Source organism: Paroedura picta, chromosome 3 (genome assembly GCF_049243985.1).
Source record: "Paroedura picta isolate Pp20150507F chromosome 3, Ppicta_v3.0, whole genome shotgun sequence".
Taxonomy (NCBI): Eukaryota; Metazoa; Chordata; class Lepidosauria; order Squamata; family Gekkonidae; genus Paroedura; species Paroedura picta.
In genome coordinates, this window is record NC_135371.1 from 137,258,514 (window position 1) to 137,283,033 (window position 24,520).

The 24,520-nt window shown below is 44.3% G+C and overlaps 1 protein-coding gene across 2 annotated transcripts in view; it reads left to right on the top strand.

The window, feature by feature from the left end:
• The window catches only part of SLC26A11 (solute carrier family 26 member 11), a 28,886-nt gene extending 7,506 nt beyond the window's left edge, over positions 1-21,380 (top strand). Inside the window, exons 5-17 of one of the 2 annotated variants that reach the window (XM_077328204.1) lie at positions 968-1,047; positions 2,457-2,599; positions 4,295-4,470; positions 8,697-8,769; positions 10,453-10,503; positions 10,825-10,885; positions 11,553-11,608; positions 13,344-13,484; positions 14,663-14,790; positions 16,317-16,416; positions 17,808-17,941; positions 18,708-18,780; positions 19,455-21,380. In XM_077328204.1, the coding sequence (XP_077184319.1) occupies positions 968-1,047; positions 2,457-2,599; positions 4,295-4,470; positions 8,697-8,769; positions 10,453-10,503; positions 10,825-10,885; positions 11,553-11,608; positions 13,344-13,484; positions 14,663-14,790; positions 16,317-16,416; positions 17,808-17,941; positions 18,708-18,780; positions 19,455-19,546 (1,308 nt within the window). In that variant the 3' untranslated portion in view covers positions 19,547-21,380. The remainder of the gene's footprint in view (positions 1-967; positions 1,048-2,456; positions 2,600-4,294; positions 4,471-8,696; positions 8,770-10,452; positions 10,504-10,824; positions 10,886-11,552; positions 11,609-13,343; positions 13,485-14,662; positions 14,791-16,316; positions 16,417-17,807; positions 17,942-18,707; positions 18,781-19,454) is intronic. The other variant, XM_077328203.1, reaches the window with a different exon arrangement.
• The last annotated feature ends 3,140 nt before the right edge of the window (positions 21,381-24,520 follow it).

A 24,520-nucleotide genomic window follows, 5' to 3' on the forward strand; every position in this document is an offset into this window, starting at 1 on the left:
GGCCATAACATGTATAGCATCTGGTCCCAGATCTACACTGAGCTCTCATTCATAGCTAACAGCTACCTTATCATGTTTAACTAGAAACATAAAGTTGGATAGATGACATCTATCTCACTTCTCATTCCAGGTATGTGTCATTCATGGACACCTTGTCTTAGTGAAACCAAAAGCCTCTGAACTTTCCCAATTATAAAAGTTCACCTGTCTTCTCATCTCATTAAGGAGATGACAGCATGTGAATCCTACAGTTATCCAACTTCAAAGGATCTAGATAAGCTTGCTTATATTAGCAATATTCTTCCATTAATATTATGTCATAGCAAGAAAACAAGACAGCATAAGAAATACATATATATATATATATGGCAGCATTGGAATGGAAGATATATATATATATATACACACACACACATACACACACAATGTGAGAAAGGACACTATTGTCACTATACTCCTTGTGACAATATATTCTGCGTTATTTGCCCATACAACATGTTATATTTTATTAACAGTATGCGAAATATTGGAGAATTTGTGGACACTAAAATGCATCTCTAGAGTTAGTGCAGACACAGCTGCTGTTCTAAGTATATTTTGGTGCATTTTCCTGTTCATGTAGATTAGCGTGGTTATGACAGATGCAAGGAAGATAATGGGGAAACTATGATATATTCTGTGTTCACTGTCTGCTAGCAAATACTGTGAATGTATATTTTCCCTTAAGCTGAAGGCATGGACCTCTTGTTAACCTTCGGGCATTGACAGTCCACTGTTTTTGGCTGGGAGAAAGATGTTCCTTCAGCAGAGATTGCTCTTGAAATTACCAAGCCTCCATTGTTTCAGATGGTCTCACAGTTCCATGCAGCTTAGTTTCTTAGACTGTTATCCTTTTTCATAGCTTTCTTCTGTGTGCGTGTGCTGTAGTTACACCAACCTGGTATGCGGATTTTATTTGTTTGCATAGGCACTCCTTGGCCTGCAGAACATCCCACGGCAGTTTTTCCTGCAGGTGTATTACACCTTCTCCAGAATTGGAGAGGCAAGGTAAATACATCTTTCCATGCTCCCCCCTTCCTTTTAAATTCTTTATTAGCAGTTTGTCACAGATCTTTATAAACATAATAAAGTTAAAATTGCATAAAGACAATTCACACCCTACTTGATTGGCCCTCAGAGTGTCCACTCTCTCATGGAGGGCCAATGGCGGGTCTGTCTCACCCCCCAGCCTCCTCCTCCTTCTTCCTCCTAGAAGAAGAGTCCCCTCTGCTGGCCCAATTCCCAAAGGTAAGCTGGGCCAGCGAGTGGGATTCCTGGGAGGGAGGAATGAAGAGGCTCAGCTTTCCATCCAGCCCCAGCACACGGAGCGTGGCCTTTAAGACTGCCCGGGATCCTGAGGGTGGAGGGTGGGAGTGGGAGAATGGGTACAGCCCATTCCTCCCTCCCTCCCGATGTTTTCTCCAGAGGAACTGGTGCCTGGAGATTAGTTTTTATTCCTGAAGATCTCCAGGCCCCCACATGGAAGTTGGCAACCCAGCTTCCTGCATATGGAGGTGGAGTGGGGGATCAGACCCAGCCCTTGAGATTAGAGTCTGCTGCTCTTTAACCACTTTACTATTCTGGAGCTCAAGTTGAACTGGGAGCAGGGGGAGGAGGGCCAGACCCAAGAAGGACGCAGTGCAGGCATGCATCCTAGAACCTGTTATATTCCTGGGTGCAACGGGCTTTGCCTCTAGTAATTCATAAAAGCAGTATCTGTCACATGGGTGGGAAGAACAAAATCTCTTGGTCTCTGCCAGGCCTAAGCAGTTTGTTTCCCAGCATCCCTGGTTTTTGGGTGTCATGAAACTTGCTTTCGCCTAACTGTGTTTCCTTGGGAGGCCTGTATAGAACCCTATGATAGAGTGGAAAATTGGGCTGCTAGTGAGAGTGTGAGGACAATGCACTTTTATACTATCGCCTTGTCCATGTGGACTAGAAACGCCTTTTAAAATAAGGATGTGCTGAATGCTTGTACACTGTACAACTTGTACAGCTGTAGAAATCAGAAGGATTCCTCATTTGTAGTCTTGCTGTGCTTTCTACCAGATTGGAATATAGACCCATGTGTTCTAATACATATCTCTGAAACATGCAGAGTTTTGCCTGCAGTTCCCATAAAAGTTGAATCAGTCAAATATACTTCGGGCATATACCGAGCAAAGATGCTAAAATGCATATATCACTTGTAGGAGTGAATAAAAATGAACCTGGATATAACCAAAGTTTCTGACATGCACAGCTTATTTAACTGGCAGGAAAATAATTAGGGTTTTGGCTTATAATTGGGTTTTTGACTGTGCTCACCCCTGGCATAGATCCAATGGCTCTGCGGGAAGGGACATTCTCAGAAGGGAATTGTGATTGATAGAGTCCCTTTCCAATCAATTACTAATATAATTACAACTTATGTGCAGAGCAGGAGATGCCATCCTTGGACTCATCTGCCTGATCGTGCTTACAGGACTGAAACAAATGAAAAGTCACATCCCCAGGGTGCACCGAATGGAAAAGTGGTCTGTCAGGATCAGCCAACTTATTGTCTGGGCAACAGCAACAGGTTTGTCTGTTCTGTCTTGCATGCTCAACCCTTTCCCTGCAGAGTGCTGAATTGCATTTCTCTTGTGGCACTGATTGACTCTGCTGGTACAATGGCTCAGAATGTTCAGTTGCTCAGGGAATGAAGCAATCTGCAGTCCAGCTTCTGTGAGGGAAGGTAAATGTTATGAGCTTGGCTGGCTTATACATTTCATGGAATGGCTGAGAACTGAGAAGGGGAGAGGCTAAGCAGTAGAGAAATACAATGCAGAGGAAAGAAAATGAGAAACAGCACTCTAAAGAAGAGTGGGCTGACAGTGGAGAAAGAGCTTGGAAGGGGAGCAAGGAGTTGACAAGCTTCACATTGGTCATGATCACATGGGGGAAGGAGGAGTGTTACGGAGGCTTAAGTTATAGGGTGACTAACAGACAAAGTAGCCTATTGCCTTAAGGGTAAAGAATATGGAGATATGAAACTGAAGAAAGGAAGAGCCAGGCAGAAAATACAACTTTGTCAAAAACGATAAACAGGATGCAGATACAGGAAGGGTTGGAGATTATTAGGAGAGGGAAGACAACAAAGGCAGAATAGACTTTCTGAGTCTCGAGCAGTCTTTCTCAACTTTTTAACCATTGTGAAACCCCTGAAACATTCTCCAGGCTTCAAAAAATCCCAGAAGTGACCATGATCTTGCAGGATATGGTTGGGAAGCCCACCGAGGGCCCTTCCCCTTCCCACCCCCTCCAGGCCCATCATTGGCCATTTTGGGAGGGGGGGAGCGGGTCAACATGACCATATGTGTTCATATCACCCAATAAATGATTATCAAACTTTAAAAAATATATTCAAATTAATCAACTCCCACCCATTCAAGAACTCCTTCCAGGGCCGTCAAGAAACCCCACTTCTCAAAATGATCACCCATCTTGACAGTTCTGAACCTTCTCCCTTGCAGAGGGTGTTGGGAGGAACTGAGCTTTCTCTGGAGCTGCTCTCTGGAGCAGGCTGTGGTTTCCTTGTTTTCTTTTTTGTTGATACAGAAACAAATGTAGATAACTAGCAGAAGATATGCAGTTCTCAATGGGAGGTCAAAGCTACAGCTCTTCACCTCCCCGGCTCTCATGGGCAGACTCGGTGGTGATCTATATTTCACACTCATGAGACTTTATACTTAAGAGGCCACCCGGAGTGCAGGAGTAAGCAGCCTTTGGCATGTTTTGTTCCGTGCACAGAGTGGTTCTCAACCCAATGTGTTCTGCTGAGGTGTTGGTTTACACCTGTCATTGCTCTCTAGATTTGTGTAGCTACCCGCCATGTCTGAGGAAGACTCCTGTGGTAATGCCACTGGAGTTCCATGTGCTTCAAGCATCTTCAGTACAACTCTCATCTCTTCTTCTTTTTGCCTTCCACCTTTTGTTTGCTGGCTCACCAGCATCTTCACGGGTACATGGTTTAATTTTCTTTTGGCAGTAAAAATGGATGCTTTGTCAGCATACTTAACTTTTATGCCTGTGGCCTCAACAGTCACTGGTTACATTCAGATGTAAAGACAGATACATTTGTACATGGTGTACACACATAGGGCTGTGTTTTGTGCCAGTGACAGACAAACCTTTGTTTGACGTCTTATCTGGATGCAGCTTCTGTCCATATGTGTCATTGCTGTCATTTGGAAATATACAGGCTTGCTTTAAGAATCTCTTCTCTTTCTTACAGCCCATAACGCTCTGGTAGTCCTGTTTGCTGGATTGGTGGCCTATTCCTTCCAAGTTACAGGCTCCCAGCCTTTCACCCTCACAGGGACAATTCCCCAAGGGCTCCCCCACTTCCAGCCACCACCATTCTCCAAGGTGACACCTAATGAGACAGTCTACTTCGGAGAGATGGTGAAGGTGGGTATTTGGTGTTTTTATCTGTGCAGGTATATCTGTTCCCTTCCTGGCAAATAGATCGGGAAGAGATGGAGATAGTGAAAGATTTTATTTTCCTGGGCTCCAAGATCACTGCAGATGGGGACTGCAGCAAAGAAATTAAAAGACGCTTGCTCCTGGGGAGGAAAGCTATGGCAAATCTAGACAGCATCCTAAAAAGCAGAGACATCACCCTGCCAACAAAAGTGTGTCTAGTCAAGGCTATGGTATTCCCAGTTGCAATGTATGGCTGTGAAAGTTGGACCATAAGGAAGGCCGAACGTCAAAGAATTGAGGCTTTTGAACTCTGGTGCTGGAGAAGACTCTTGCGAGTCCCTTGGACTGCAAGGCGAACAAACCGGTCAGTCCTAGGGGAGATCAGCCCTGCCTGCTCCTTAGAAGGCCAGATCCTGAAGATGAAACTCAAATACTTTGGCCACCTCATGAGAATGAAGGACTCCCTGGAGAAGAGCCTAATGCTGGGAGCGATCAAGGGCAAAAGAAGAAGGGGACGACAGAGAATGAGGTGGCTGGATGGAGTCACTGAAGCAGTTGGTGCAAACTTAAATGGACTCCGGGGAATGGTAGAGGACAGGAAGGCCTGGAGGATCATTGTCCATGGGGTTGCAATGGGTCGGACACGACTTCGCACCTAACAACAACAACAACAACAACATCTGTTCCCTGTCCTTCTGCAAGGGGAAAAATATCAAGCTTTCTATTTAAACATTTTTAACACAACAATAAAACAAGTATATCTAAGTATACAAATCCTAGGGAGGAGCCTGCCACTGAGTGAAGTGTGAAACTGTCCATCCTGAGGAGACTTCCTCCACCTTAAGTGTCTCTTCCAGTGGAGGGAGAGCCACTTGAACCAAAAGAAGGCTTCTTAGACAGCAGAAAGGCTATTTGGGGGATGGATGGCCCTGCCTCCTTGACTTCCCTACTAACTTTGTAATGTGCTGATTTTGGCAAGTCCCTCCTTGAATTAAGGGGATGTTGGAATGCATTTAGGATTGCTTAGTGATTTGCCCATTTTTTGCATCAGATGCAGGCAGAGCATTAGCTTGGAGTTAGCCCTTTTTGTGCACAGGCAGTCTATAAGGCTTGCTTTGTTCTGCATCCTTAAGTGTATTTGGATCATGGTGTAGCCTGGCTGTGCATTTCATCCTTGCTGTTCTAGGTTTCAGTATGGTCTAGGCATGTGCTCCGGCTGAAAAATCTTTGAAGCAGGGCTGCTTCGGGGTTAGACCAACCGAATACGGTCTGAAGCAAAAATCCCCATAGAAAACAGAGCCAAAGTGCAGCTGTCCGAAGTGCATTCCAGTGCACTCTGGCACTTCAGATGACCATTTAAAGTTTAAAGGGAAACAGACAGGCGGGAGCTGCCTTAGCTTTCCCATTCTGTCTTTCCCACCTTTGCTCAGTCTCCTCCAGGACAAAGGGGAGGGGAGAAGGAGGTTGACCAATGGATGGACTTCCTGGAGGAGCCCAGCCAATCATTGCAATGATGAGGTCTTGCAGCTTGCTAAGCTTGTTTGCTGCAAAGTAAGGCAAGGTAAGTGAGGGGGGAGGAGGCTGGTGGGGACTTTAGCCTATGGAGGCAGGCTTGGGAGAAAAAGCATTTCTTGGCCAATTATAGAAGGTTTTTCCTTTATGAAAATCATCTGTGCATAGCCAAGAGATATATAAAGCTAGGGGGTCTTCTTACCTGCCTTTCTTGCTGACTGCTGCCTCGCTGACCTGCTGCTCAGATTCATTGAGTCTGACTCTCAGAGAGTGTGCTGGGCCTGTTTGGCTGGCTGAGTGGTGGCTGCTGCTGTGCTGAACTTTGGAGGATCTTCATCGCTGGAGAAGATATGAAATGGTTTATCTGAGGGACTGCTTCTGATCTTTTTTCCTCTTGCTCTCTCTTTTCTTCTTCTCACTTTTAATCATTCTTTACTTGACCACTTCTTATTTTTAAACCAATATTATTTGGGTTTCTGTGGGTGGGATAGGGTCTGAGGGTGCTTTGGGGTGCTTGGGATTCATTGTTTTTTTTCTCCTGGTGTTTTTCTTCTTTCTTCTCTGTTCTGCTCTGGTGGTTTCCTGCTGACTTCTACTTGGTGTGCTCTTGTTCTTTACACTTTTAAGCTTTAATTCATTCATTCTCACTGTTGTTGTTGCGGCGGGGGTTGCCCACTTTGGGGGCTGTTGTTCTGCTCTGGTTTGCTGATGTTGTTGCTTGTTGCTGTTGTGGCCTTGGGTGACACTGCTTGTTGTGCTTGGTTCTTATTGGGGTGTTGTTGTTACAGTTTAAAGTTTTGATCTGTTCTTCACAGTGTTGTTGTGGTGGGTTGCCCACTTTGGGGACTGTGGTTCCTTGGGTGGTTGGCCCACTGCTCTGGTCTAGTTTGCTGCTGTTATGGCCTGGGGGCCACTGCTTGGTTCTTCTTGGGGTGCCGAATTAGGTTTCCCGCTCTAAATAGGCATCCCCCCCTGGCAGGCACCCCTCTTCTCTCCAGGGAACTCAGGTGATATTTGAGTGGACTTCAATGGGTCTCCAGTTCTCACCTGGAGGCTGACATCCAAGTGCTTTGGGGAGCCAGCCACAGCTGTCCCCTGCAGCTTTGGCATGCAGTATCCCTTTTCCCCACGCTAGAGGGCATCACCCAAACGCTAGAGGGTGTCACCCCAAGGGTCAGACATGACCCGGTGCTTGCACAGGGGATACCTTTACCTTTACCTTTTATCCCTTTTCCCCAGGTGAGGAGATGGGAATGGGAACTGCTCCCTATGTGAAGATGAGCTGCAATTCCTGTTTAGAAATGCTTGGAGGGTGGCATCTGTATGCTAGACCTGAGAGTGAGAGAGAGAGTCCCCTCCCTGGTTTGTCAATTTTCAGGTTTCTGCTGTCTCCGTGGTCTGGGGGGTGGGGATAGAAGTTTGAGTTAGAGGCTCCAAACTTTCAGGGTAGTTCCAGGAGCCTCTTCTCTGATTTCCCTCCATGTTTCAAGAAGGGGTCCAATTCTAGGGGCTCTCCATCCTACCTGATGAGACAGTCTGTTCTGATCATAAATTCTTACAATTGGAAGTAATAGCCTGTTATGTCCTGTGGTAAAAATCAGAATAGAGAGTCTATTTGTTCTCATCATAGGATATCATAGAGGTGGGATGGGGGCAGCCTCTTTGGGAACCCCTAGAACTGGAACCCCTGGTCCAATACTTTTGAAAATTGGAGAGGAGTCAGAAATAGGTGTCATGAATCCAGATCCCCGACCCATGTTTCACCTTGGAATCCCGGGAGTCTCCCGGCCTGTGACCATAAAACTCCTCTGGCACATTCCCCCCTCTCTGCATACCAAAGCGTCTGGGTGTTATCTCTGCTCGCTCTCATCCGGCCTTGAATGGCCTTGTAGTGTCTGCAATGTATCAACACTTCTATCCTCTCTACTTCAAAGCAGGGTTCCGCTGGGAACCAACGGTCCTTCCCGCCTTGTGCCTTCCCACCTAGGTGCCCCTCGTCGTCCCCCCCACATTGGGCAAATGTATAAAGACCCTTTCAAATCATTGTTCTGTGTCTCTGCCAAGTCGTTTGCTTCAGTGAACTCTGCCTGTCGTGCCTTTGCAGCAGAACTCTGAATAAAGCTTCCTTTGAGACTTCACCAGCCGGTAGTCTCGAGGTTTGGCTTGACAGGTTTCCTGCCTGGTTCCTGACAATAGGCTCCTGAAGCTACCCTGAAGTTAGGAACCTCTAGCTCAACCCCCCCCCCCCCAGGCCACAGAGACTTCGAAGACCTTAAATTCCCCATTAAAGTCAATGGCGCAATTGACTTTAATGGCTGAAGTGCTTCGGAGACCTCTGAAGTGCTTTGGCCGAAGCTGGATCTGAATCGGCTAATTTGGACAGCCCTTTAATGGTCCAAATTGGGTTCTTCTGAAGCTGAAATTGTCTGAATCTTTTGTTTGGGGGCGGGGGTGCAAATGCTTAATGCTGATTGTTACTATCTTGGAAGGTATCAGGTTGGGTTTGTTGGAGTGGCACAAAGAGGAGAAGCTTGGTTTGGATGGAGGTAGTTTCAGTCCCTGCATAAAGATAACTAGGGAGCCTTGGGGAAAACAGGACAGCTTTGCAAACCAGTGTAGTGGTTAAAGTGTTGGACCAGGTTCACAGTACAGACCTCTTTTCATTTAAATAAAGACATTCTTTTATGTCCCCTTTACAGGAAATGGGAGCTGGCTTGGCTGTGGTGCCACTCATGGGGCTATTGGAGACGGTTGCAATCGCCAAAGCATTTGGTAGGCCCTCAGATGATGGAGAAAGCTGTGTGCCTTAGATCCTTGGCATTTTCATGTTAGCTGGGGAGCACTCTCCTCACCCCCGCACAGGGGCATCTAGCGATGTGGATGCCACTGATGCATGCAGTCTGTCCCACCACTGCAGTATCATTAGTTGTCCATCAGCACTGCACCTTAGTGAGAGACATCATTGTATAGTGGTTACCCAGATTTGAATTCCCGCTAACCACGGATGCTTGCTTGGTGATTCTGGGTAAGTCGCACCTTCTTAGCCTGACCCACTTCATGGGGTGTTGAGGATAAAATTCAGGGGAGGAGAACAATGTAAGCTGCTTTGGGTTCCCATTGGGTAGAAATGAGGGAATAAATTAAGAAAATATTGCCCCATGCAGAAGAATCTCCCACAGTGTGAAATGGGCAAAATGTATGTCAGAATAATGGATTAAAGGAAGTAAAATTCTCCTAGATTCGGATTAGCCCAGTTTCATACCTGTTTCTTCCTTCTACCTTGGAAAGAGAAAACAGCTTTCTCCAGTGAGAGAGGTGTGTGGGAGGTGCAAAATGGATCCAGGAATGGTTAGAACACCTTATTCCTTTTTGTTTATATTTATTGCCTTTACTTTTGCTTGCTGCAATGCATTGTGAAAATCATATAGTATTTATATGTTCCCACCTCTTATATTCCTATATATATAATTGTAACGTGTAATTGTAATAATGGAAATAAGTTGGGAATTAATTAGATTTAAGATTTATGACATATATTCTTTAAACACAAAATAATATAGTAACGATTTATGATTTGTTCAATAGGTGACTACCATTAATGAAAAACCTGAATGAAAATCTAATAAGAGGTGGGAACACATAAATATAAACATCTGTTCCACATAATGTATTTCTGGTAAGGGCTTGGAGGAGGAGGGGGTCTCAAGGCTTAAGTGCTACTCAGTGCTTAATACCCACTCAGGGCAGCTCTCCAGCCCCAGAGTGCCTCCTCTTCCAACCAGCTTGCCTGTCTATCCAGTGGCCAGCCAATTGACTTCCGTCCTCCACCCTTGACCACCCCCTCCTCCTTGCACTTCCCTCTGAGGCTTGGAGGCTGCAGATCCCTGCTGCATGAGAGCTGCCCCTGCTGGTGAGTTCCCTAGCAGCTGCCTGCAGCCTTTCCAGGTCCTGGGGAGAGGGGGAGGCCATCTTCCACTCCACTCCCCTAATCTAGCTCCTGTTGTATTCCTGAATGCAATGGACTTGGCCCCTAGTTATATTTATATGACTAGTATATTGATTGATGATTCTGATATAGTAAAATAATTTTTCTTTTAACGAGAATAGCCACCGAAGAAAGGGTGCTTACCTTGAAAACGGGTATTCTTAATCAATTCCCCATTTTGACTGCCTTATAATTTTTGTTGCAAAATATAGGCATTTCAACTTTTTTGGTAATAATTTCAGCTTATTTTTTGTATTAATACATTTGACAAAAATAGAATGGACACTGAGAATCATCAGGAATAAATTTATTTTTCACTTGTGCTTCATTTTCTTTTCTTGTTCTTTGCTGAGGTTTGTGGAAAGTGATTACCACTGTTTTTGGCTGTGCATCGTGGGGCTCTTAGACAAGGGAACTAATCACAAAGAAAATGTGTTTAACCAGTCTCTAATTTCTGTCTTGCCTTCTAGCTTCTCAAAATAACTACCAAATTGACCCTGATCAGGAGCTGTTAGCCATGGGTAAGAATTTTGCATGGATGGGTTGGGCACCATTGACTGGTTAGGACTGGGCCTTATGTTTTGAGGGATGCTCAGACAGTGTGCGAATACGTCTGAGAGGGAAGAGGCATGTCCACAAAGGGAAAAGATTTCTGAAATGTCTGCCAAGATCAGGTGCTCAGATTAGCACATTGGAGGAAGAGGCTTTAGGGACAAGTGTAACACATGAGCAAAGCAACACCCTCACTCCCCATGTTAGCATTGTTTTCAGAGTGGTCCTGATGAGGCCAGGAAGTGGGACTCTCCATCTTTGTTTCTTAACCGCACCTCCTCCACCTGTAGGTTTCACTAATCTCCTTGGATCCTTTGTCTCATCCTATCCTGTCACAGGTAGCTTTGGCCGGTGAGTAAAACCTACAGTGGGTGAAACTACCTTCATATGACAGGTGCCTCAATTGTATTAAAAGTGTGAGCTGGCTTGAGGGTAGTAAAGTCTAGATAGCACTGTGACTCATCACAGGTGCATTCTCAAAATCACTTCCAATGGATGTGTTACTTTTTAAAAAACACTTTAACCACCCAGATTGTGTATACACGCTGATGGGTGACATTGGGATGTGAACCTATTTCAGTGATCATGAATATAGTGGGGGATTAGTTAATTTACCTGGTGTTTTTGTTTTAGGTTCTAATGTTTGGTGGTCCTTGTTATTGCTGGTATATGTTGGAGTGCATTTTGAGAGCCCGATACAACTAGTTTAAGTAAGGCATACATTTTAATAGAAATAAGACTTCCAGATTACAGTAGTTAATGTAGAACACAATGGATAGGTGGTACTTGAGGCTTATTCTGAAGTTTGCTTTCAGGCCTTGGAGAGTAGCAGAAAACAGTGGGCTCACTTCAGGCTTCAGAATAATCACCTCTTGGACAGGCAGAACCCTTGCATGACTTTGCAATAGTTACCTGGATTCAAAGACCTTGTTCCCTTTAACATGTCCATGTTTTCAGCTTTCCCCATAAATTCTTGGAAGATTACTTCCCTTAATGACATAGGTTGTTTGTGTTACAGGACAGCAGTGAATGCACAGACTGGGGTGTGCAGCCCTGCAGGGGGAATAATCACAGGTAGGCACTCCCTCCCAATTGAGTGTGGGGCATTGTTAATGGCTGTTCCTTAAGGCCAAGTATATAAATGCCAGACATACTGTATCATTAACTTCTTACCCCTTTGGAGATGAAACCTGGACCATGTTTGGAAAGAAATCCTAGGACAGCTTGTTCAGAAACAGACAGTTATAGCAAGTAGAAAATCTGCTGCTATAGATACTACTGAAGAATTTGTGTGTGTGTGTTTATGTTGCATGTAATTCTGAAGAGCATGTCAACATTATTTAAGGCTACTGCTTATTTGAGGCTACTCGTGTGAAGGGATGTGTTGGAAAGAAAGGCTTGAGTGGCTTTCTGAATAAGATTTTATCCTTCCTGAGGAAGTGATTCATACCAACATTTGTTAAAAAGGGGGGAGTCAGCAGAGAAGGTGGCTTGCAGATTGCTGTATAAAACCAAACAAGAGACCATCAGTAGACACACTACACCGCAGGAAAACCCCAAAATAAAAGGGAGGAGCAAAACAAGTGCTTCAAGCCTTATGCCTACATTTTATAACAAAAATAGAGGCCAGTAGCACCTTTAAGACCAACAAAGATTTAATTGAAACTAAAGTTTAGAGGGCTTTCGAGTGCATGCAAGCTTTCAAAATGCTATTGGACTTTGTTTTTCTTGTGCTACTTCAGATCAACACGGCTACCCACTTGAACCTACATTTTATGTTGCTCACATGATTAGATTAGGTTGGGATGGAAGGTGGGATTCCTTTCAAGTTGCCCCTTAGCCTTCTGGAAAGAAGAAAGGGGGAGGAGGAGACAAGACAGTGATTGAACCGTTTACGGTTTGATTATTTATTTTACTTTGGGGCTTTTAGGCTGCCCGTCTCAGAAAAGATATTGGAGTGGCTCACAACAAAGCATAAAAAAGTCTAGTGGCAGATTAAGCTCCAGTTTGGCATGGTGTCCAAATGCAGACAAGCTCAGCCAGTTGAATCTTGTCTTCCCCCACAACTTGCGGTGCTTGCAGGCAGACATCACAGCAATCAGGAGTTTAATCTAACTGGGAAAATATTCAATAAGCTCTGCCTGTTCAGGGTGCGGGGGGGGGGGAGGGTAGGGGGACAAGCTGCGATCATGCCCAGCATCAACAAACCACTGTTTTAAAAGCATGTGTTATGAATACAGCCCTGACTGGGAAGGCTCAAGCTAGCTTGATCTTGGCAGGGTTAGCCCTGAATAGTATTTAGATGGAAGACAACCAAGGAAATCCAGGGGTGTTATATAGAGACAGGCAGTGGTAAACTGCCTCTGAACCTCTCTTGCCTTGAAAACCTACAAGGTCACCATATATCAGCTGTGACATGAAGGCACTTTCCGCCACAGTGAACACAGCCCTGGTGTCATTTTGCAGAATTGTAGTGCTGATTCCTGAAAAATAGAGCCTGTCAGCGATCTTTGGTTATCATTTATTCCTAACCTATGAATGCAGCTAGTGAGATTTGGTTCTCTTTATTCCTACATTCCAGATTGGTAGCAATGGAGCGCTTCAAATGTAGGGAGCAATCCCATTTTATTGAAGGAAGTCCCACTGTATTCAATGAAACTTACTCCCAAGAAAGAGTTTCTGGGAGCCATAACCCCCTGCTTGCCTCACAGGGCGATGTGTCTGGTCCATCCAGCCTGTGTTTGTTCTCCGGCACAGGATACGTCTTGGTGTGATGTTTGCAGTACTGATTCCCTTGTTCTCTCCACAGGGTCCCTGGTGCTGTTGTCTCTAGCTTTCCTTACTTCTCTCTTCTACTACATTCCCAAGGCTGCTCTGGCAGCTGTCATCATCTGTGCAGTGGCGCCTATGTTTGATGCTAGAATCTTCCATACATTGTGGCAGGTTAAAAGTATGCACATGGATGTCCTATTCTTTTCAGAGTTCAAAAGCTGGGCGGTCTTGCAATACTTCCTTAGGGAATTTATGAGATTTCTTTGGAACATTGTCAGTCGTTTTGGCTGATATGGGGGCAGCAGGAAAGCTAGTGATTCAGAGTGGGGAGAAGTGCAAAATGTGAAAGTTACACCTCCCACCTTGCCCCTGCCCTATTTGTTTGATGTTCTCATAGTTTGAAAGAGAGGCCTCTTATGTCTTTCTACCTCTTCAAATCCCAGGTCAGCAAACTGCTGTCCCTGTGGCACAAAATTTCCATCATTTATGCAGCAAATTTAGGTAACTGTAGGAAAACTAAAGTTTAGAGCTGATATTTAGACTTTACAATACTCAGAACTCTTTTTTTACCATACTATTTGGAACTCATGACTATTAGAAAACATTATGTGAATGCCTCCACTGATTCATGCAATTTTCCTGGACCTGTATCTGTGACTGGTACTGAGGATTCTGTTTCACGTGAAATCTTGTTTGCCTCATTTCATATTTGCACATAGAGGTACTTGTATCACATGGACCTTTACTGCATGCAGAATTCAGTCTGTGTAAGCGCTTGTCTGGTCGTTGGGCTAATTTCCACTTCCGGGGCTAACTTCCATTCCATTGCTGCAGGTTACCTGAGGGTTACCTGCATCATGCCAGGCCTGGGACCGCCCTGCACTGGGCCAACATCATCTGGAAGTGGAAATCAGCCCTGTGACTGGACAAACACTGGGACAGGCCGAATTCTGCATGCAGAAAAGGTCATGGTCTCTTCAAAACAATCTGCCCATACAAAAGTTTTGATGTTACGTATTCCCCACTCATGCTGAGACTGCTGTTTTATGATATGGTGTGAGCTGTAATGTGGGTAATGGTATTCCATTGCAAGAGCAAGGGATATTGAGAGAATTTCTGAGCTGGAATAGATACAATGTGAACATTGGCTTGTTTAGTCCTTTACTTCCTGTTGCCTTTTACATCCCATTATTAGTCACCTTTGTACCTCCTTATAAGGTACAAAATCTTTTGTAAAATCTTTATAAGTAAGGAAGGCAGTTTTGTCCCTTTCATTCTCCCTGTTGTCTCTATTAGCTCCTTTGCTGAAGGAATTGATGAGTCAGTGACTGGGATTCATGTGTTCATCTCTCTCAGGGCTGGACCTGGTGCCCCTCTGTGTGACATTCTTGCTCTGTTTCTGGGAGATGCAGTATGGCATTGTGGCAGGTGTGCTGGTTTCAGCTGTTCTTCTGCTCTACCCCATTGCCAGACCACAGATAAAGGTTTGTTTGGCTTGAGTCAGAAGCAGATTGAGAATGGGAAGTGTCACTGGGGACCAAGATCACAATAATTCATACCATAGTATTCCCCATAATAGGTATATGTGTGAAAGTTGGACAAGGAAGAAAGTTGATTAACTTAGTGTGGTGTTTGAAGACAGTTTTATGGATGCTTTCTGGGATGCCAGAAAGACAAATAAGTTGTTATAGATCAAATCAAGTCTGATTTCTCTCTAGAAACTAAAAGGATGAAGATCAGGCTCTCATACTTTGGTCCCATAGTGAGAAGACAGTAGATACTGGAGAATGCTAGGAAAAATCAAAGTCAGGGAGGACACAAGTAAAACCCAATATGGCCTATTATGCACGGCTGCTGAAACTGTGGCATGGAGAACGCGGAGGAGGAAGAAGTGAAGCAAACTGCTTACGCACGGGACAGAACGCAATGGCGGCAAAACCCAGAGTATCCGATTATGCACGTAGCTACTCTGGAGCCGCTTCTGGTTGCATCCTGGTCCTGGGAAGCTCCACTTGCTTCTGCATCTCGCTAACATGGCGTTTTTGGCGGCATATGTTGACTCTGCGCCCGGTTGCCGCCTGCGGCGTGCATAATTGGTGATTTTAGCTGCCGCCATTCCACCCCAAATGCGGATCTTCCACTCCGTGCATAATGGGCCTATGAGATGCATTGACTCTGTCAAGGAAGCCGTGCCCTCAGATTGCAAAACCTGAGCAAGGCTGTTAATGATAGGATGTTTTGGAGGTCGTTAAGTCATAGGTTTGTCATCAGTCAGAAGGAACTTAATGGCACTTAACATCCCCCCCCACACATACACACAGTACACAGTACACATTCCTGTTTCCTTCCCTCTCCAGCTGGATCACAGTGAACTTCAGCAGTCAGTTCACAGTGGAAGGCTGCTCACTGCTAGGTAAACACATCTATAGGATTATTTTTTCCCTTGAGGGGGGAGGGAGACATTCTTCCATTTCAAAAGAGAAATGGGATTTTCACAGCACTGATACACCATTGTGTAAAACAAGTAATGGAGCAACTTCTCCATCCCACCTCAGATCCAGGCTGTGCACAGCAATGATTGACTGACCAGTGTGTTAGTCTGGTTAGCTAGCCTCCCCATTCCTAACTGGGCCTGATTTCAAGGTTTAAATAGACAGTGGGGGACCTTTTAAAAAGAGAACAAAGCACCAAGCAAATATTAGAGTAGATAAACCAGCTGGGCACTTGTAAAATAAATAAAGCATAAATAAAGCAGGCAGCTCACTTTGAAGAAAGAGGGCATCAAGAAGAGGTAGCTGAACACCTATCCTTCAAGAAAGTTGAGCTCACTTTGTAGCTGAAAAAACCTGTACCTCTCCTCTTTAAGGGTATGTGAGTCTTTGCTTTTAAGTGTGAGACAGGTAATGGTTGTCCCAGGCAATGCAAAGTATTAACAAGGATGTAAATCTCTGGAGAGTAACAATTGTCATCTTATGTTCACACCAAAATGTTTTCCCAACTTTTCCTGCAGATGTATGGGCATGAGAAAATAGTCTTACAGCCCTCTGGTGGCCTGTATTTTCCAGCCATTGAATTCCTCTGTGACACTCTGAACAAACAAGCTCTATCAGGTAAAATATATAATTAGGGGCCCTTGATATGGGCATTAGAGGTGAGGAGCTGAACTTTATCCAGAGGTTAAAAAAACCCTGCCCAATATACCTCTTGAGCAAAATGACCAAGCATCCTCAGCCTGAGATAATGGGATTTACATAGGAACTGTCCCTTGAGGCCAGAAGTGTTGGCCTGGGGAGGTAAACACCTGTTCAAGAACAGCATATACTCTTGGTCCCCAGTTCCTCTACATAATGGATTGGATCCATCCAGCTTTTCTGCTGGTAAAAAAGGAAGGAGGCATCCTCTGTGGCCACCCAAAAAGACTACAGCAAGAATTATGGGGCCTGCAGGTATAGAAGTCATTTGGGATGAGCACTGCAGTATGGATGTGAATTAGACTGAGTGGAAGAGCTGGCTGGATCCACACCATTGTCTCACTAAATCTTGTTACTGCATGAATTTTGATTAAGAAATTAGCTTTGTGCGGTCAAGGGTCCTGTGTCTTGATGGGGACTTTGCTTGTCTTACAAAGGGAAGCTCCAGAGGCAACTCCTGATAGACCATAAAGTTAGCTACAGAGCCAGTTTTGCAGTGTGGAGTTTTCATCCCTTCAGTGTTCTATGGCAGTGGTCCCCAACCTCCGGTCCAGGGACTGGGAACGGTCTGTGGATCAGTCGGTACTGGGCCACGGCTCCTTCTCGTCCTCCTCCCTGGTTGCTGCCTCAGGGGCTGCCCTGACACTTTGCCACCAGCTCAACTTTGGTGCTCTCCAGTGGCCGCCATGGCTGGGGCTCCCCCACAGCATGGCACTGCGCAGCTGCTGTTGGCAGTGCCCCCCAGCAGGTGGCAGGAAGTCAGGGGCGCCAGCGGGAAAGCAAGTGGACCAGGGGCTCAGGCGGTGGTGACATCCCTCAGCAAAAGACTACCCCCCCCCGAGCCTCAGTAAAAGTCAAGCGTTGACTGGTTGGGGACCACTGCTCTAAAAAGGTTGGGGACCACTGCTCTACGGAAACACTAACTTGCCATTTTGGATTGCCCCTTGGCAGAGAGGAAAGGGAAGGCGATTGGTAAGCTGCTTTGAGACTCCCTCTGGTAGAAAAAAGCGGCATATTAGTTCTGCTGGAGAGTCTTAATAGAGTGTCAATCTTCTACTGAGAGAAAAGGAGTGGTGCATATCCCTAGATACGCTGTCTTCGTTTTTCCTACCACGATGACGTCCAAACAGTCCACTAGAATTCCACAGTGGGTTGTGGGAAGGACTCCATGCTGAGTGGAAGCAATGCAGTTCATGGGACTGGTTGAGTGTTTGAAACATACCTGTCTCATTCAGCCAGAATTGTATTGGTTGAAATAGTTGCTCTTCCTGTATGTGCCTTTTCCTTATTGTACCATTTTCTGCCTTCAGGGTCTCCATTGCGCACTGTCATCCTAGACTGTACTCACATCAGTAATATCGACTATACAGTGGTGGTGGGGCTGACAGAGTTGCTTCAACAATTCCGGCGCAGGAGAATCTCTCTGATCTTCATTAACATGCAGGTGTGTAAAGCATGAGAGCAAGGTCCAAACTTTGTGGCTGAATAATTGTATGAGTTTAATCAGGCAGCCTTATACCACAGTACTTCTCATTGCATAAAATGAGCACATGCACAAACTTTTAAAAAGGGTAAAATGCCCGGACTTTCATTTCAGAGTACAGTTTATCTGTTTAAGATATAAGCAGCTGCCTTGTACAGATAGAGAACCATTATTCCACCTAAGTCATTACTGTTTGTTCTGTCTGACAGAGCCAGCTCCGTGGTTAGGAATGGCAGCTTCTAATCTGGTGAGCCCAGTTTGACTATGTGCTCCTCCTCCACATGCAGCCAGCTGGGTGACCTTGGGCTTTCCACAGCCAAGCTGATCTGACCAAGCAATAATTTCAGGGCTCTCTCAGCCTTACCCACTCCACAGTGGGTCTGTTGTGGGGAGAGGAAAGGGAAGGCGAATGTAAGCCGCTTTGAGACTCCTCCTCGTAGAGAAAAGTGACATATAAGAACCAACTCTTCTTCTCTTGAGTCTGATCTCAGGTAGAGCTCTTTGCCAACGGTGCTGCCTGAGAGGGAGGGAGTGCAGCTGAGGGAGTGAAGCTGATATCGTAGCCATGAAAATGACATTCTTTTCCTGAATCATGTTTTCATTCCATCTGTCCAAGGTCTGTGGTTTTACTTCAGACCTCCTTAATGTTTAGTAATCTATACAAGTTGTGTGAAAGAATCCTTGGGATGTGAATGGCTAATTTCTCCCTTGTCCTCCTTTCCCACAGCCCCAAGTGCTCCAGGTTTTACTGGCTGCTGATCTGGATGGCTTCCACCATGGTTCCAGCCTGGAGGATGCAGGTGGGCAAGGCTGGAAGGGAACTGAAGAGAATAGCTGAATCACAGTGACAACTCTGGAATGCTTTTGCAGCAGTCACAGCTGCCTCCTGTCTCCATCTTTACATAAATCACATATTTATGGGAATTAGGTTGGACTGATCTCACCAAAATTAAAATCCATTATAGGACCTTTGGTCTGTTCCTTTTTACCAGGCATGGTTAAAGGTGAAGATAAAGCAGGTCTCCAAAGTAATGTGTTGCCATCAGACTCTGTGTGTGAATGTGTGACTCTTTGTTCAAGTGATGCACAGGTTAGCATTTTCATTTGGATATAAGATTTACAGATTTACATTTAAAATTCAGTAGGTAGTCTTCTTGGGCAAGCCATTCCTTTTCAGGCATGCAGACTTACAGGGTTTAAAATGAACTGATGGCAATTGTAATTTTTTTAATCAAGTGATAACACCGAGCACATTGACATTAAGCAATGAAGGTGGGAAGGGATGCAATTAGTTTAAATCAGTTATCAGTTGCTTCACATTGAAGTAAAGGCCACCCAATCTACCGGCTACTTTATTAATGACAGATTGGTGTATTCCTTACATAAGCTCTCGCTATAGATGGCTTGTGAATCTGAAGGATCATGTCTTGCGGAATCATTCTTCTAAACATCTTTTTATGTTTCCTTTCTGCAGAACAAAGTTGTGAAGAAGAGTCATGTACAGCCAATGAAGCTTTGTTTGCTGACAGTGACAGCTTACTGCCCACACCTGGGATCATTCAGTGAGGATGCGGAGCTATTAATGCCTATGTACATGTTCCCATACTAAGCATGGAGAGAGGGTTCAGTTGCCATATTGCTCTGTACTGTTAATCTGTACAATTTAAGGCATTGTTCTGGAATTCAGAAGTGGCTCAGCAGGTGGGAAGGTTCATTGTGGAGAACGAAGATCTCTTCAAGAAATGAAGATGCAGTTTATTCAAAGGCCACCTAATGTTCTAGGTGGAATAGAAGCTGAGGTACCATTGTTTTGCAAAACGTCGTACCTTGGCATCCCCTTGGTTCCTATGATTTATTTCTAAAGTTCATTGCACTCTAGTAACATTGGGTTGTTCAGCATTCTTATTTACCTCGCTTGTGTGTTCCTGTTCCTTAGGGGCATTTCTTCCTGTTCTGCACGTTTTGCTTCCTTTAGTGGTTACATCACTAGAGGGAGCAAAGATATGTGGAACAATCCCGCCCCAAACAAAAAACACAGGAGTGAGAAAAATGAGAATGTGGGAAACCTCACTGTGAAGGGAAACACTACTCTGAAAGAGGAATTAAGAGAATAAATTTATTATTTTTAAAATAAATGATGGAAATAAAGCAGGATAAATAAAAAAAGGCCTGCTGTCTAGTTTTGGCATTTTGTTGGGAAAGCTTTTGGTTGTATTGTACGCTGATGTTGTATGTTTGGTTTCCAAGTCAATACATTTGCTTCTATCCACATATTACTTTTATGCTACTCTGCTGTTGTTCATACACTGCTGCAGTTGTTCCACACCTGTGAGATCTAGTCAGATGGAGAGGTATGCAAAAGGGTGTACGTAGATCTTCCCCTTGATCTGTACTGGGCATTTTCAGAATGTGACTGGGAGTACAGAAATATATTTGGGAAAAGCATATTCCTTTCTCCCCACTCTATAGTTAGCCTTGGCAGCAGAAACCAATGAATGTCAACTCCAGAGGTTACTTTTCTGTATGACTTCCCTACATCTGGCGCATTTTCCAGGTCTGTTCTCCTGTGCTCCACTCCTGTGCTCCTCACATGCTTCTGCTGTCATTTCCCCTTATACCACTACTGGACCTCTCTCCATTCTACTTCTAGTTAACAGCCAATGATTTAAATGCGGTAAGGAGAGCTCCACAAACTGAGGTCATCTTACTACTGGTGCTTGTTTGAAGACTAAAAATATGTCTGATATTCCATATCCAGAAGTAAAACTTTTAGTAATATCCCCACATCGTTAATGTGCAGTTCCTCCCTTGCATTCTCCAGCGGTTTCCTTGAAAGTGTTCTCATGCTGGTTTCACTGTCAAAACCATACCCTACTCCTATAGTTTCTAAATGCTTAGAGAAAAACTGTCTTGTCCCTTTAATAGATAACAACCTGCTATTTCCAGCTCACACAATTCCAATAATTAAAAACACAAGTTGACAGATTTTTCTCACATTACAATGGGAAATAATAAATTCTTCATACTGAACAATATTGTCAGATGTGCCATGCTCCTGCCATGATGTTTAGCAGATGTAGGTGTCTCTGCCCATGTTTTATTGCCTTGGTTGTGCTCTCACTGTTTCTGTTCTCCCCATCCATCTCCATTTGCCTCCGGAATGTGACCTTAAGTGCCCGGCTATCCTATTTGAAGTCTTCCTGTATTTCACGGGTTCTCACAGGAGGGGAAGATAGAGGAGTTATATATACTGTGCCTGTTTTACTATGCCTCAGTTCTGACAAGGAATTGTCGGGTTAGCTTTCTTTCAGTAAACTCAGTCTTGTGCACTAAGTCGAAGATTTGTGTTTTTGAGCAAAGAAACCTCGCTATTATGAACCCAAGCCCCCTCCCACAGTAAGTTTCATTGCTGATTCATACATTCTTCCATTATCCTGCAGGATATGGAGACTAAGGAGGTGTTGGTTTCCAGATGGGAGGCTGTAGTCATTCTGGAATTATAACTAATCTCCAGATTGCAAAGATCACCTCCCTGGAAAAAATAGCAGCTTCGGAGGTGGACTGTATGACATTGCTCCCCTTCCCAAACTCTGTCTTCTGTGGGCTCTGCCCCCAAATCTCCAAGCATGTCCCAACTCTGAGCTGGTGACCTTAAGGAAGAGAACTGTTGGATTTTTGCTGCAAAACTGAGGAATGAAATGTGTTAAAATGGCAGCTTTCATAAAAATTGTTAGCAATAACTGCCCTTATGAACTCTGACTCCTGGAAGTGGATACAATTCAGCAAGCGGCCAGCCTTGTCTCTGCAGTTTGTGGCTGAAGGTTAGATCTAGCTCCTCACAAGAAGAAAGCAACAACAACCAAGGCCAAAAATAAAATTAAATCAGGACTCTCCCATGATAGTAAGCATGGTGTAATACTTGTGTATCATACTAGGATCTGTGACACCCAGGTTCAAGTTCCCACTTTGCTTTGGAAGCTGAGTGTCTTTGCACCAATTACTCTTGTGTAATCTACCCCACAGGGTGGTTTCTAGGATAAAATGGAAGATGGGAGAACAATGTAGTGGGCTGCTTTATGTCTTTGCTTGGAAGGGTATACATTTCTAAAACGTATGTGATAGTATCAACCAAGTAATCCACTACTTCACGGGCCTCATGAAACAGCTTTTCTGCAAAGGATGAAACCCCAGAATAGGCAGAGGCTGCTGGGAAAACAGAGCTAAGCCAAGCATTGCCCCTTTTGTATGTGATCTTAAGGTCACTACAGAAACTGGTAAAACTCCCTGCTACCCTGGCTCTGTTAATGGGTCAGCAAAGGCACACTCATCTATTTGTAAGAAACAGCAAAAGTGTGTTTGTTTTATAACGGAAGCCAGGGACAAGTTCCTGGATAACTGTGGGGCTTAAATCACAGGATCAGCTATACATAGACTGATTGTAACATAAGAATTACTCAGTATATACACAAAGAAAAATCAAGTGTATGCTGTACCTGGATTGTGTGTGTGTTCCCTGTAATTTGTGAACACGGTTAGCATCAGCTGACAAGCCCTGGTCTCCTAGTTGTGATACTGGGGGGCCTGAACAATCAGACCACAACATGGAAAGCTGTACTTGTAGGGCCCTTCCTTGCCCTTTTAGATGGGGAAATAGCTGAAGACTTTGACATCCCATTTGATAGCAGGTAGGGGAGAAATCAGGACTGCAATTATTTTGAGACAGGCAAGAAGTTTTGTCAGAATAGAAGCTCTACAAATTCCTCACTAAACTCACAGGCTTATAATTGTATCTCCTCCACTGCACTTAAGTAGCAGAAGTTCACAAGGTGGCACCAGAATTTAAAATAGTGTCCAAGTTTTCCAGAATAGTTTGTCTGGGTAGAAGTAAAATCCTCCTGGGTAACTCAGGAGATGTTTCAGCCTGTGATCTTATGATCATAGCCTAAAACATCCTAGTGCCCCTCTTTCTTTCTTTTTAACAACTAGCCTGATGATGGGTTCCAGGTATCTTTAAATTTGTACATTGTATTGTTATTTTTGTAGGTCCTAATGAAGTGTGTTACATGACTTTTGTTTCTGGATTTTGCTTTGGGCCAGTATGGCTATTTTGCAACTAGAATTCAAGTAACCAATCTATGTATCAGTAGAGACACAACTCAAAAGAGAAGATGATACACCACGACAATTGTTCTATGAGATATGGGAGTACTGCTAAAATGTTTTTTTTCTTGCACATTCTGTAACATTAATTTGCATGGAATAGTGACAACATTTAAACTATACATGTTGGGACTTTACAAGTGGCATTTTTCTGAGATGCAGGACTTTTAAGGCAAATGCCAAATTACAAGAGGGGGCAAGGGCGGACACACTGATTTTGTATCAATGAATAGGGATTCTGTGTATGATGGGAAATTAAACTCTATACATTTCCCCTGTAAAGACTGCAATAGAATCTTGTTTTAAAACATCTAATTCCCATGTAGCCTTGTTAGGGTTGCCAGCTCTGGATTTGGAAATGCTTGGACACTTTGGGGGCAAAGCCAAGAGTAGGCAGGATTTGGGATGGACTGTGGACTGTAATGCTATGGAGTCTACCCTCCAAAGCAACCATTTTCTCCGAAGGAATGAGTTATAATTACAGCAGATCCCCAGGCGAGCTTGCAGGTGCACCCTGTTTCAGAATACCACAATTCAACTTAATTCCTCCATACAGCTACCAGAGCTTCAAACTGTCTCTGCTACTGATGCTAGGTTAGTCAATGTCATTTAGCAATTATGAAGAATAAGAATTGGGTTTTATACCCTGCTTTTCACTACCCAAACGAGTCCCAAAGCAGCTTACCATTGCCTTCCCTTCCTCTCCACACAACAGGTACCCCATGAGGTAGATGGGGCTGAGGGAACCCTGATGTTACTGCTCTGTGAAAACAGCACTATTAGGACTATGATTGGCTCAAGGCCAGCCAGCTGGCTGCATGTGGAGGAGTGGGGAATCAAGAAGCCATAGCCTTAACTAAGCGATAAAACATTTTTTTCCAACTTTGCAGGAATGACTAAGTCTTTCTTAGTTCTCCCTATGACATAGTTTAACTAATCCAAGAAATGGAAAGTGAAAGTGATTGTGTTCTCCCAAAGCCTGACAGCTGCACCCTGCTGCAGTCTACAGAAGTTTCGTTTTCCCTCTGCACATTACACTTCTTGTAAAAGGGACAGCCCTTTTCCTGGCCAGTTGGCAAACCAAATGCCTGTAATTCCTTGATATTTAGCATGCAGAATTGACAGACAATAGGAGTCCACACCTCCAAAGGTGAGAACTTCAGGATGTTTGATATGCATTGGGGAAAGTGCATGCTATTTGATTAAAATTTTTGCATTGCCTAAACACACTCAGGGTGGATACAGGCTACTAGCCCACAAAACAGCACACGTAGAAAAGCTTGCTCATTCCTTAAATGTTTGCGACAGTGCTGCAATACAGATAATCGTGGTTGTTTTTTTATACTCTATAGCTGCTGCTACTTAGTCAATGAACTATAC